General features: G+C 42.1%; 1 protein-coding gene across 2 annotated transcripts in view; it reads right to left on the bottom strand.

Annotated features, from left to right (window-relative positions):
* ROCK2 (Rho associated coiled-coil containing protein kinase 2) overlaps positions 1–12,885 on the bottom strand; it is a 114,182-nt gene extending 101,297 nt beyond the window's left edge. For both annotated transcript variants that reach the window (XM_083377894.1, XM_083377895.1), the window contains exon 1: positions 11,712–12,885. In XM_083377894.1, coding sequence (XP_083234020.1) covers positions 11,712–11,858 — 147 coding nt within the window. In that variant the 5' untranslated portion in view covers positions 11,859–12,885. The remainder of the gene's footprint in view (positions 1–11,711) is intronic.
* Positions 12,886–14,863: the final 1,978 nt, after the last annotated feature.

Genomic DNA, 14,863 nt, shown 5'->3' with positions numbered 1-14,863 from the left:
AAGGTCCCTTCCAACTCTCTTATTCTGTTTATTCTATAAACCCTTCTTTCTCATGGGGCAATGAGACATTCAGCACCTAGAAACAGAGCACACAGCATGTGGCTAATTCCTATGGCTATGTTCCACTAGTAATGGATACTGACAGCAGGGGACCATATTGCATCCTAAGTTTTTAAAAACTCTTAGCAAGAGAAAACAGAAGCAAGAGGTTTTTGAGGGCATCTTGATTCTGAATTACAGAACAAGTTATATTTTTATTCTAATTTGACTGTATTAACACTACTGATTTATCTATTTTAGCAGACCTTCAATTTTCTAGTAGCCTTAAAAGTTTAACACAGTTAGGCCTCAGATAAGAGAATCAAGGAATGCCAAAGTTGCAGACAAAGGTAGAAAGCTGAAAAGTATTCCAAAACATGGCACTACAAATCCTCTCCCATGCTGGTGATAAGAAAACTACACGGAAATCATCAGAAGTCAAGCACAATTAAAATGAGTTTTCCCCATTAACTCAGCAAGTGGTAGTACCAAGCTAATCTTGGTTGCTCTCAAATGCTAAGCAGGCTCAGTCTCTTAATACCTAGTTGAGAGATTACCAGGAAATCCCAAGGTTCTAGGCTAGACTGGGAAATCAAAATGTAGCCCTGAAGAAAGCAATGTCAAAACATATCTATAAAGTCGCAAAAAAACCTGCATGGGACTGACTATCCAAGAAATAATCAGGAACCAGGCTCAGCTTGAAGTAAATTTTACCTTTGTCATCATGGGAAACATATTCATCAAGTACAATTAAAAGCTAATTCCTATGGTTTTAAAAGCATTAACCACTGTAAAATAAATAAGACACTATTAGCTCTACTTTATATACATCATAAACTATGATTTACTAAGCATAATGATTACATTCAGATCATGGGCTAAGCCAAAACTGAATGTCATATTAGGAAACAGTGTGATGTGTACATCAGGCAACTGTATCTTATTGCCCATGCCTTTATGCATTGGTGACTATAAGACGAGATTAAAACACAGGGCTCTCATTCAGATCTGCCCTCTGGTGAAGCCTTAGCAAATATCAGATTGCAGTTGTTACTCCCTTTTAAATTTGTAAACAGTAAATTACTAATAACTATAGTGCACTAAGCCCACTGGGAATATGAAATCTACCACATTCTGCCACTACTTAATACTTTGTGCACTTGGCATGTTCTTTGTCTGAGGTTCCAAAATTAATATGTTTATTTCTCCTCTGTCAGTGATCCAAAGCTTTAATGGAGAAAAAGATGGGATTCTTATCCCCAAGGCAAGTTACCTTTCATTATTTCAAACATAAAGCACTGACCTTAAATGTATTTACATTTCCAAGGGATTTTTTAAAAAAATATAGTAGAAAGCCATTGTTTCTTCAAAATCTGCACTGTTTGTTCATTTGAGTTTTTCAAAATTCTCAATAGGATACATATGGAACTTTAAATAAACACAGCTCTATACATATCTCTTACAAACACCTCCTCTTCTCTCAGTTGAATGAACACAGAATTGCAGTCAACGCTTCATCTGAACGAGGAACTAACTAGCTGTCTGATTTTTAAAATGTTTTTTTTTACCAAACAGGGTGAAGAAAAAATTAACAGATCAGGTTTTCAAACTTCCTACCCAGGAACTGACCAAGCAGAACGACTGCTTAGAGATGAGGCATTTGCCTTCCGTTTGCTTACCTGTTCGCATGGGGACTCCTTGTCAACTATGGCTAGCAGACAAGATGTTAAATAAAGGCTTGCTTTCAAAGTCAAAGCCAAAATAGTAGCTCTGTCGCGTTCAGCTTAGAGTAGTTCCACTCATGCAAATCAAACACTAATTTTAATAGAAAGCAGAATTGCTCTTGACCTTTTACTGCTTAGGACACTAACCACTATGCACTTCAAACCAGAGCTACTCTTAATGTTATGAAAATCGGACCTGGATTCTGAAGTGGCATTGCATAATATATTTGACTAAAGATTTCATGCACGGTATAGTAACTCAAATCCGACTAGAAAACACACTCCTTTTAAGCCTTACTAAAAGAAATATTTATCCTGAAACAACTTTAAATCTAATGCTATGTTTTCATGTAGTAAATCATCTTTTGCACTAGCACAACAGCAGACCAGCACTAATGCATAATTTGAGAAAACTACTAATTTACTAAATCAGTTAAGATTATGGAAAAAAAATCCCATAGAATCCAGCAAATGTTAAAATAGATATCCCCAACCTGCTGTCCTTCTGATTTCTTAGACTAAATTATTTTATCAATTCTAACCTGTCTGTTCCTGGCCTTTCTGGTTACCCTTGACTGGCAGAGAAGCAGGCTGTAGTTCAACATATCTAGACAACATTAGATAGAGTAAGGTTGTTGTTGTTTTTCCTATCTATGTATCACTACAAAGGTTAGAAAAAATACTGAATAGAAGGCACAGAAGAATGCCTTCTAAAAAGGTGTTTAACTTTTTAGTAGCCATATCACACTGGTGACTAATATTATTCAGTTTGCAATGACTATTATAACATGTTTTTGACAATCTCAAGTATCCCATATTCTACACTGGCACACTTGAGTTTTTCCTATGCATTTCTATTGACTTTTAAACAGTTTCCCGAACTTCTCAAAATCATTTTCAATCATTAGCCATCCCACAGTTTTGTGTTACTTGCAAATATGAAAAGCATTATTATTTCTATTCCTTCATGCGTATTGTTAATGAAAATGTTAAAAAGCACTGAACCCAACCAAGAGTGAATGTTGTAGCATTCCATTCCATCCCTCTTTCCTGATTAATAGTGATGAGGAGTCTTTACACTGGCTGTATTTATGTCTCAGTCTAATCCAAAATAGAGCATAACACCTCATGGCTAAGTATGAAACGAACACTTCTAAAAAAAGAAAAGAAATGGAGATATTTTCTTTTTTTTTCTTTTGTTGCTATCCTGTTGCTGACAACAAAAACTTTAAATATGGCTGTGGTTGCACAACACACACTTTAGCCTAACATATCAGTCTGTGTGATGAGTTTATGGCTCAACGTATTATGTAAATCCAGAAAACTGTACTAAAGTCACAGTGAAATGAAACAGCTTATAACGCAAAAGTAGTTTAACATATTGAGAAGAACACTGTTCTAATAAAAGAGTAATCAGGTTATACACAGAATAAGACAGGCAACTCATAAATTGTCATTTACTAGAAATAAGTATTATGTATGCGGGTGAAGAAGGAGAGTGCAAAACTTGGGTTGAAACTTAACATTAAGAAAACCAAGATCATGGCATCCGGCCCTCTCAATTCCTGGCAAATAGATGGGGAAGAAATGGAGGTAGTGACAGATTTTATTTTCCTGGGCTCCAAGATCACTGCAGATGGGGACTGTAGCCAAGAAATTAAAAGACGCTTGCTCCTGGGGAGGAAAGCCATGGCAAATCTAGACAGCACACTAAAAAGCAGAGACATCACCTTGCCAACAAAAGTGCATATAGTCAAGGCTATGGTCTTTCCAGTTGCAATGTATGGCAGTGAAAGTTGGACCATAAGAAAGGCTGAGCACCAAAGAATTGAGGCCTTTGAGCTATGGTGCTGGAGAAGACTCCTGCGAGTTCCTTGGACTGCAAGGTGATCAAACCGGTCAGTCCTAGAGATCAATCCTGACTGCTCTTTAGAAGGCCAGATCCTAAAGCTAAAACTCAAAATACTTTGGCCACCTAATGAGAAGGAAGGACTCACTGGAGAAGAGCCTAATGCTGGGAAAGATTGAGGGCAATAGAAGAAGAGGACAACAGAGAATGAGGTGGCTGGATGGAGTCACTGAAGCAGTAGGTGTGAGCTTAAATGGACTCCAGAAGATGGTAGAGGACAGGAAGGCCTGGAGGAATGTTGTCCATAGGGCCGCGATGGGTCGGACACGACTTCGCAGCTAACAACAACATAAGTATTATAGTCCATCAGTATTTGACAGGCCCACTGTTGTGCAAGGCTGTGGTTGTGGGGATAAAAGTGGAACAAGAAATCCTAAGTGCCTTACTTCAAACCTCGAGAAAAGGCAGGATATAAGCCTATTGGCTAAATCAGCAATTTGATAAATACATACTGTATAAGAGAGATGCAGATGCTGATGCTGATAGAATTAGAATTCCATCCTGCTCTGCCAGAGGTGCCTTTGCTGTATCTTTACCAGAAGGCAGAATAAAGGCAACCACTAAGCTGGAACAATCCATAGAGTTTTAAAGTGTTAGACTTGAGCATATCCTTTCATGTGTTTAACCACTCTGACTAATAACCATATATAATACCAATAATGATAAAGGGAAAGGTAAGTCACATACAGGAAAAAAGTGTACAGTCCCTGTAACACTCCTATAACTAATCATTGTGAAGATGGGATGATTTCAATATTTTAAATCATTAAAAATGCACAAAATAATCACCATTAATTTACTCCATTAAGTTAACATTTATTCTTGAAAGCGCAAGCAGAACTAAATGCTGAATATTATTATTTCCAGCACTCTAATGATGTTCAGTAGAAAAATATTCCCATAAGGAGAAATTGGTAAAATTCTTCCCATTAAGGAAACTGATATAGACAGCGCTCATTCATTAATTCCTCAACAAATGTGGATAAATACATAAGTAGGGAAAGTCCTGTTTCTGTTTAAACAAAATCCTATTCACTGCTGTTTAATATTAATAATTAAACTGTATATTTTACAACTATTATTAATATGCCAAGCTATTTATGAATCATGACTGTTATCACTACCTACTTTGTTGTAAAAACTGCTAATCACAATGAAATTTGAAATCTATCAACTTTTACAAACCTTTCACACATTAACTTGTCAAGTAACAAGGGTCTTTTCTTTCTGGGGTCTGAGTAAAAAATACATTTAATTGTACCACAATATCCATATTTAACTAGAAATCCATTTATTTTATATAGACTATGGCAGGGGTGTCAAACTCAATTTCATTGAGGGCCACATCAGCATTGTGGTTGCCCTCAGGGGGGCCGGGTAGGTATGGCCAGGGTGGGTGTGGCCTACTGGGTGGGCACAGCTGGAGTGCGTATGGCCTACTGGGTGGGCATGGCCAGCTCTACATCATTGGCATCAAGGGTGCCTATGGGGGCCTGGGCAGGAGTGGTACAGATCTGGGGGTCTCCAGCAGGAGGGTCTCAGGGCCAAGGCAGCGGGGACCGTTCCCTCACTGTTTCCAGGATGGCTTCAGAGGCCACATGAAACCACTTTGCGGGCCGGATCTGGCCCCCGGGCCTTGTGTTTGACATGTCTGGACTATGGGGATCCTCCACTTTAAACAAAGTTGTCTGAAATACTAACACACATCAAGCATGAAATAGTTGTAAAGGACACATTCTCTTATGAACAAAACTGCAATAAAAATGAAGCTTATTTAAATTTTCCTTAAAATCAGTGCAGTTTTATATCAAGTAGATGATATTGATCTGTCCTATGTGTATCCAAAGAACTCAGTCACTGAAAAAAATTATTTTATTTAAACAAGAGTTGTGCAATCATGCCTTCTTCTACAACAGGGCTTTTCAACCAGTGGTACGGGTACCACCTGTGGTACATTGGCACCTGGCAGGTGGTACACGACCATCCTAGAAAAGTGGTAGCAGGGGAGGGGAATGAGCTGAACTGGTGGTAGTACCGCACAAGCCTGAGCGAGAGATGGCTGGAGCTGTAGGGTTGTCAGGGCTCAGCGGAAGCACCAGGATCAGCGCCAGGATCCAGCTGGAGCTTGGTGCTCATCCTGGCGCTTCTGCTGAGCCCAGAAGAAGCGCTGATCAGCTGGAATATTGCAGCATCTCCAGGGTCTTGTGATTTACATTCAGATGCTTGGCAACTGATTCATATTTACGATGGTCACAGTGTCCCAGGATCATGTGAAGTGACCCAAACCTGCTGCAACCACCCAGCAGAGGGTGGGGAAATAAAAACCAACCCCCCCACCCCAGCTGCCAATCCTCAACAGAAATGCTCACAACAATGAAAACCTCAGATAGGAGAAAAAGCACCGCCAGGCAGGCAGACGTCTTGCTCGGCGGCCATTGTAACTTTGAACAGTCACTAAGAGAACTGTTGAAAGTCGAGGACTACCTGTATTTCATCACTTTTTTCCTTTTTTTGTCATCAAGTTTTTGACACCTTGCTAGGCAACTAGTGGTACTCAGATGTTGCCTTATCCTAAAAGTGGCACAATGGTTGAAAAAAATTGAAAAGCCCTGTTCTACAAAACCATGTAGTAAACTGAGCAAACAAAGTATATTTTTCACAAAAGCACAAGAAAAATCTGACACACTACCAGCTTTTCTTGGTGAAATTACTTCAAATCAATTGTACAGTATTAATATATAGCACAATTGTGCCGTTCAAAATAAATACTTCAGACTTGCACAAGCATGGCATTTCTGCCAAACATTAAAACAGCTTTTTTTAAAGTCCCAAATCGGTCTGAAAACAATACCCCTGCTTTAAAGATCCATCTCATTAATACTTCTCTTAAAGCAGCTACAACTTTTTAGAGACTAATGCAGAGGCCTGAATAAAATCAGACTGCTTTAAAGAACAGAAAAGGCTTGTCACGTTAATAAGAAATCATTCAAAACTACAGTTTTTAATACAGAACAACTGAAAAGAAGCATCAGATCAGAATTAAATACTTATTCTTCCTTCAAAGGGTAAAATGTTATACTGCTTGTAATAGGGTTATATTCTTCTGGGTACAAGCACTGAAATGTTTTGAAATATTTCTAACAATTATCCTTAGCAAAATACTTCAGTCTGATGTCTTCTAGGATTACCTAATTAGTTTTTTCCAAACAAGACGATAACGGGCTATGGTGTAAGAAAGGATAAACCAAATCTAAGAAGAAGCCAGCATGATTCTCTTGTACTGTCTGGGAAATTGTGTAATTCAAGATAATGTCCTTCAAGTAATGGAAAGCCCATCCTAATGAAGAAAAAAGAAGCCAAATTCTGGGAGAAAAGCATGATAATAGGGGAAGAGAAGCATTACTACCATTATTAGAGGAGGAGTATATCTCCAAAACAGATTAAAGAGAAATGATAAAATCCTAAATTAAAACAAATTGGATAATTAAATATGAAAGGACAGAAAGAGCTGCTGAAGGAGAATATGAAGATAACAAAAAACTGGATCAATTATTTGTCTCTATAATACAGGCATGTCAATCTCGTGACATCATGTGACATCGCGTGACATATCGGAACTTTTTCTCCATTGCCGACAATCAGGTGGGCGCGGTTTCAGTGTGACGCATCTGGCCCATGGGCTGGCAGTTTGACATGCCTGCTATAACAGAAAGATATCCCAGTCACCTTGTATTAACTTTCTCAAGAGAAATTTGTATCAACTGAGAAAATTTGAGTAACAATCAACAATACCTTAAGTGATGACACAATAACAAATCATCAGATCATGATCACATCCATCTGGGAGTTCTTAAATACTCAAAGATGAAATTGCTGACAGTCTGGCAAAAATATGTGACTTGTCCCTCAATCAGACTTAGTGCGAAATTGTATCCAATACGAAGCACAACTTTTAAAAAGATGATCCAAGGGAGATTTGGGAAATTATAGACCCCACTTAAGATCTGTTTTGTTCAAATGGACAGAAGTGATAAATAAAAACACAAAATACGTATATGGAAAAATATGCTGTGCTGAAAGAAAATTAGCCTGGATTCTGCATAGAAAAATTCTGCCTTACCATCCTTATAAAGATTTTTCAGAATATCAACATGCAAAAAAATGTTGAGGTGACTTTACTGAAATTGTCAAAGTCTTTTTGAAAATCAAATATGGGCCCTCAACAGACTGCTAATTGCAAATATAATTGCTAATATGTCCTGTAAGTAAACCTATAAAATAATTGGTTAACAAAATAGAAATTTAGAGTAAGAATGCATAATTTTTTTCAATGACGGAAAATAAGGAGTCCTTTAAGTACCTTGTCTGTAATGATGCTTTCTAACTTCATATTATTCACATGTAATCTTGACATAAAAGTAATCAGCTGTCAAATTTCCAGATAGGTGGTAAAATTCAAAAGTGATTGTAAAAAGTTCCAAAAAGAGCTCTTTCACCTGGAAGAATGGTGAACCAAACAGTAAATGCAGTTCAATTAAATTAAGTGTAATGTGATGCATTCTTTTGCATATATTCACCTGGTTTGAACTGTCTGTAACTATCCAGGAAAAGGATGCTAAGGTCACAGACAATAATTCAATGAAATGTTGTTGACTCATTTCATGGTAACTGTGAAAAAGGCAAACTCCATGCTAGGGATTATTAGGAAAGCAAGTGAAAATAAAATTGCCCACGCTGCAATGTCTTTCTACAAATTTATGTTATACTTGCATCTATAATATTGTACGCAGTTCTCATTGCTGATTTTAAAAAAAAAGTAACATTTTTTAAAAATGCAAAATAGAAGGTTTTATAACAGTTTCCTTTTGAGATAAAAACATAGTATCTAGAGCTGTTTGGTTTGGGAAAAAGAGTGACTGAGCAGGATCAAAGTACATAAAGTGAAATTTGACATGGATAAAGTGGAAGATTTTTCTCCTCTCTTAAAATTCTAGGACCAGGTGTTATCCAGTAAAGGTGAACGAAAGAATATTAAAAGTGGCAAGAAAATGTTTTTTTTATACAGCACATTAATTAACCTGTGCAAATCAGTACCACAAGACACAGTGAAGGCTTTATGTTTAGATGATTTTAAGGGGGAAAGGGATAAATTCTTAAATCAATCAAGACTTAGATCTTGAAGAGCCAATTTCAACTCTATGTTGGGAAAATATGATTCTAAATGCCAGATGCAAGAAAAACAAGGGGAGGAGAAAAGTCTCCATTCTCCTGTTTCTAAGCACCGCAAAGGCACCTGAGTGGCCATTATGGAAAAGAAAACACTGGACTATGTGGGTTTTACCCTGATCCACAATCATTAGTATACTGTTGCTGAATACTGCACACCTGTATGGGGAATACATTGTCATACTAACAAGACTGATGTTCACCTTAATGACACAACAAGAATAATATCTGGAACTCTTAAATCCACACCCCTCTCATGGCTAAATGTTCTAATATTGCCCCTCCTGATCTCAGGTGACAATCCAACAGTGGAATAAGATAAAATATAATTAGACAATCTACCTCTCACCAGGCTTAAGTCTAGGAAACCAATCTTACGATCTAGATCAGACATGTCAAACACAAGGCCCGGGGGCCAGATCCGGCCCGCGAAGTGGTTTCACGTGGCCCGCAAAGCCATCCTGGAAACAGTGAGGGAACGGCCCCCACTGCCTTGGCCCTGGCCCAGAGACCCTCCTTCTGCCAGAGACCCTCAGATCTGTCCCACTCCTGCCCAGGCCCCCATAGGCACCCTTGATGCGAACGATGTAGAGCGGGCCATGCCCACCCAGTAGGCCATACGCACTCTAGCCACACCCACCCAGTAGGCCACGCCCACCCAGGCCACACCCACCCGCCCCCCTGAGGGCAACTGCAATGCTTATGCGGCCCTCAATGAAATTGAGTTTGACACCCCTGATCTAGATGATTAAGATGGGAGAGTTTTAATAACCATAACCAAACAAATCATGCAGATCCAACAAAACCACTTCCAGAAATGCAGCTGCCCCCCCCCCCCAAAATATGAACCATCTGAATAGAATCAAGACAGGCCATGCCAGAACAAAGGCAAAGCTCTTTAAGTGGGGAATGGCCGAGAGCCCATAATGTCAATGTGATGCTCTGGAACAAACTATAACACATATAGTTTAAGAATGTCTCCTCAGGAAATTTCAAGGCACCTGGGATGATCTCATCACAACTACACCACAGTTAGATCCTTAGATATCAAATTATGACATCTATCCCACTGCAATTCTATGGCCCCATATTATGCTGCTTTTATTATGGTTTTATCTTAATTTAATATTTTAACTCCTATGGTGTATTGTATTTATTTAAACAAAATTGGTATGTCAGTGATTGTATGACCTTTGTAGATCTAATATGCTAAATAAATAAACTCTAATCCAGCAGAGCTATTCTTAAACTGAGGCAGAGTAAGAATTGTAAAACTTATAGTGCTAACATTACAGAAAAGAAACAGATTGATAAATCCTATCCTGGAGGGTCTGAGGTAAGCATATATTGCTGTAGCACAGAGATACCCATATTGTTTAGTCAATTCCTGTATTTTGGCCAAATAGAACTGAGTCATTTTTTGCAGATGGCTCCAGCTGCTCCCCCCACCAAAAAAATGCCTGCAAGAAAAAAATTCTTGGGGGGAAAAAACATTCTTTTTCTGCAACCTTGGTGTGAGGTCACTGCTATCACAAAATATAGGCAGCAAACTGACTGGAAGAATTTCAAATGGTATTCCTTAATAAGCTTTCTAGCAGAAATGAAGTGTTCCTTGTATACAAACATCTCTAACTAAAGTTTCTTTTCATTTTTTTGTGCAGCTAGTAAATTTAATCATTCCTACTGAATCTACCTTCTCAAGGTAACACTGGTTCATGAAGTATGACCATAATTTCTAAAGTGCCTTCATAGAGCATTCAACAAGTCCACATTAATTTCCCATTAACAGAAATCAAGTTCACTACAGCATCACTGAAAAACAAAGATGACACTGAAAAGTTAGTGGCAAAGACTGACCTCCCAATACAAGCAACTTAAAAATGCACAATGCCTAAATAATTGAACAAAAAACTTCCATGACCGAAGAACTCTTATGTTGAATTTTGACTCCCAAATAGCAAAATTCTGGGAAGAGGTAAGGGACAACCCTACACTGTGCAAATAATTATTTTTTCACCACACATAACGTTTTGTTCCAGAAATCTCATCTATACTCTCCCTGGGAATTTATTTTGGGGATGGGGATGGGAGGGGCAGACTCCTTCAGTAAGACCACCCCTTCCCCTTTTCACCATGTCAACACACTTCCGTGAGAAAAAAAAGTGTTCTTAATCCACTCAACCCAGATTCTCAAATAATAATAAAAAAAATCCTTCAGTGTTGAGCGTTTTCGAGCGCAGGGAGCGGGGCAGAGCACAGGATGGCCATTGTATTTTAGACACAAGCGTCCGCGAAATAGTTAAAAGTCTGTCCGGCCCTCCAGTCAGAAGTATTCAAACTCTCCATATTGAGAAACTGGACTGGTGTGCAGTACAACATCTTCCTCTCCCCGCCTAGCGCTTCCAACGCAAAAGTGGGAGCAGGCTCTGGTTTTCCCACCCAGGTCCTGAGCTATTTTCTCCTCTTTTCCCCAATCACGGAAAACGCGGGAGCTGCATTCTTTCTAAGTCAGGGGTCTTCAAACTTGGCCCTTTTATGACTTGTGGACTTCAACTCCCAGAATTCCTCAGCCAGCAAAGCTGGCTGAGGAATTCTGGGAGTTGAAGTCCACAAGTCATAAAAGGGCCAAGTTTGAAGACCCCTGTTCTAAGTAATGTAGCTTAAAACACCCCAAAGGAGATGATACAGCTCTGCCCCTCATCCTTGCTTGCCCTCAATCTCAGTTTAGTTTTTGTTTTTTAGTGTTTCTTTTTTTTTTTTTTGCAGTTTCTCTCTAATCACACACTCACACCGCCGCCATCAGCTGAACTCACCAACAAACTTTCCACATTGACCGGAGATCTGGGGTCCCGGATCATGGATTCCAACTTCCTCTGCCGGCTCGTCAAATGCCCTTCCCCGGATACCGGCGGCGGGGAGGCAGACATTTTCGTCGCCTCTGGCGGCTGCTGGTGGTTCATTTTCCCGTCCGCCACGGATCTTTCACCGCCTTTTTGTCTCTCTGGGTTTTCGGGCGCCAGATCAGATCCGGAGACCGTCGCCCGATTGGAAACGGAGCAGGAGCAGGAGGAGGAGGAGAAGGAGGCGGCGGCGGCAGGCGGAGACTCTCCGCAGTCTCCAGTACCGCCGATTGCTCTCCACTTCGGGGTCTGCCGAGTTTGGGGCGAAGGAAGCAGCAAATCCGCCGGGCGGAGAAAAGCGGGGCTGAGTCCCGGCCTCACCCGGCCAGGCCTCTCTCCGGAGGAGAAGCCAAAGAGGGGCAAGCGGACGACCTCCTCCTCCTCCTCCTCCTCCTCCTCGCCTCCCAATTGGGGCGGGCACTGCTGCCGCTGCTCCACCCGCCCGCTTCCCAGGCATGAACAACCCAGAAAGGGGAAGGTGGGCGCCTGGAAGGAGAAGGGAAAGGGGAAGCCCCGCCGCGGCCTTCCTGTTTCTCCTTGGGTCTCTTCGGCAGCGACAAGGCGGGAAGGCAAGTTACGACCGGGCCCCCCACGCTGCCTCGGCCATTTTGCACCAGGTCACTCACTACCCGTCGGGGAGAAGACGAGGGAGGGAGGGAGGGAAAGCGGCAGCGGCGGCGGCCGACTTCCTCCCTCCTCCTCTTCCTCTGTGGCTAGAAGGATGGGAGGGAGTGCGGCTGGGCCCGCCTCGCTGGGTCTCTCTCCGGAGGCGTTTCTCTCCAGGGAGCGGGCTGCCCCGCACTGACCTCTGCGAGTTGCCGCTACTTCGGCCGAACGAGGGACTGAAGCTGCTGCTGCCGCTACCGCCTCCTCCGCCTCCTCCCCCCCGGCACCCTTTCTTTGCAATTACAAGCTTAATTAATCTGGCGGCGGCGGCGGCTGCACGATTACTACAACCGCGATGGCTTCTTCCTCCTCGTTACCCACAAGCCTTCGCTGGCAGAAGGATCTCCCCCCCCACCGAGAGGTGGGCGAGGAGCAGCGGGAAGGAAAAGACAGCACGGGGGAGCCTTCTGCTTCGCGTATCTCTGCCAGCTCTCCTCGGGTCAGGGCCCTTCAAGCTCGGACTTTTTAATGACTCGTGGACTTCAACTCCCAGAATTCCTCAGCCAGCCATGCTGGCTGAGGAATTCTGGGAGTTGAAGTCCACGAGGCATAAAAGGGCCGAGGTTGAAGACCTCTGCCAGTGTAGCCCCTGAACTCGAGCGGGAAAGGCTGGCCTCGGTGCGGCCGGGTTGGTACGATTCGCTTTCGTTGCCCTCTCTCCCTCTCTCTCTCCCTCTCTCCCTCCCCCAAGGGACTTGTTGACTGAGCTCCAGGAATGGCACGCGCGACAATCAGCCCAGACGGATCTAGGTGCGTGCCTTTTCTCTAGATATAAGCTGCCCTCGGGCCACCCAAAATCAGCGGGTGACTCCCTTGCGTTTGCTTGCTCTTGCTCAGCCACCCTTCGCCTCCAATCGGCTGATAGCCAAGGCGGGGGAGGGAAAACAACGCGATAGCAACCGAGGTGGACCCGCCGGTGATGCTGGCGGGATGGCACGCAGACCATATAAAGCGCTGAGGGCGACCGAAGGAAAGGGCGCGGGGCGGGGGGGGGGGGCTTAAAACTCCCGTCAGCATCCCTTGAATCAGCCGGCTTTTTTTTTTTTTTTTTTGGCCACGCAAGGGAAGAAAAAAAAAAGAAAAGCCGGCTTGGGTTCGTCATGGCAACAGTTAAGGTGCGTGTGTGGCAGCCCCACGAAGCAAAGTGCTTAGCCAGGTGAAGCCGCCCTTAGCTGAAGTGACGCCATCAACTTATATCCTGATCGGAAAGGCGGTGTTTTATATGACCTTTGTTATTGTAGATAAACGCTTATGAAGAAGCAGCCGAAACTTGTTCTGCCTTGATTATCCAAATCATTAGGATCGCAGGACTGTACCTACAGGACTGTGATTCTAGACAATCTTCGTTCCCTTTCTCTTCTGGCTGGGCTGGGATTTGTTTTGTTGTTTTTCCCCTTACAGTATTTGCAGAACTGTAGCACAACATTCACAATTCATGTCTGTTATATTGATTGCAAACTGGCCAGTCCATTTCCCCCCCCCAAGGTAATAATATACTGTGTTTGGATTTCGAACGTCTTCCTTTCTATTAATAGCTAAGGGTGGTTGTGAGCATGCATAAAATGTCCTATTCACCTGCAGATGTGTCCCCTCCCAAAAACCTACCCCCTAATTAGAATTAATGGCATTTTGAAATCCTTTAAATGGTACATATGGTGTTTTGGATAATGAAAGATTACCTGTTAGCTTTACAGCAGGGGTGTCAAACTGCCAGCCCATGGGCGGGATGCATCAAGCTGAAACTGTGCCCACCCCATTGCCAGCAATGAAAAAAAAGTCACAATACGTCACAACACATCCTGTGACGTTGCGAGTTTGACACCCCTGCAGTGCAGCAAGAAGCAAGCTCTGATCCAATGAGCCTTCAGTTTTATATCAACGTACTGGTATCGTCCCAGTTGTCATTCATTCTCCCATGGAGCTGCCCAGCACATCCAAACACATATCACTCCAAAAGCACTCCAAAATGATAACCACATATCACTCCACCATTGCCCTCATTCTTCCTTTATCAGCTTGATTTCTCCAGGGAGCGAGAGTTGGGCTGCTGGAACAATCAAGAGGAAGGATGGTGGCAAGATGCCACAGCATGTTGACTATAGGAGGGGAGAATGCCAAAGGTTAGGAGGCAAAAGACAGGAGTTTCCATCAATGAGTTCTGTAGTTCCAAAGCTGTCACCACTGTCATCATTTCTTCTGGAGGAGGAGATGAGCTGATAGTTAATCAAATCAACTTCCAAGCCTTGTAGTGCTGCATCTATCACAGCACTGCATTAGTTGCATGTGAAAAGATGTTATAGCATTTTAGAGGACTGGTGAGTTTTGGAGGCAATCCATTATTGAATTCTGATTGTAAACTCAACTGTGGCTGTAAGGTAACATGAATCACTTTACCCAAA

Source organism: Vipera ursinii (assembly GCF_947247035.1).
Source record: "Vipera ursinii genome assembly, chromosome: 1".
Taxonomy (NCBI): Eukaryota; Metazoa; Chordata; class Lepidosauria; order Squamata; family Viperidae; genus Vipera; species Vipera ursinii.
Note: the sequence above shows the minus strand (reverse complement) of the source record. Positions and strands in the feature narration are given on the sequence as shown.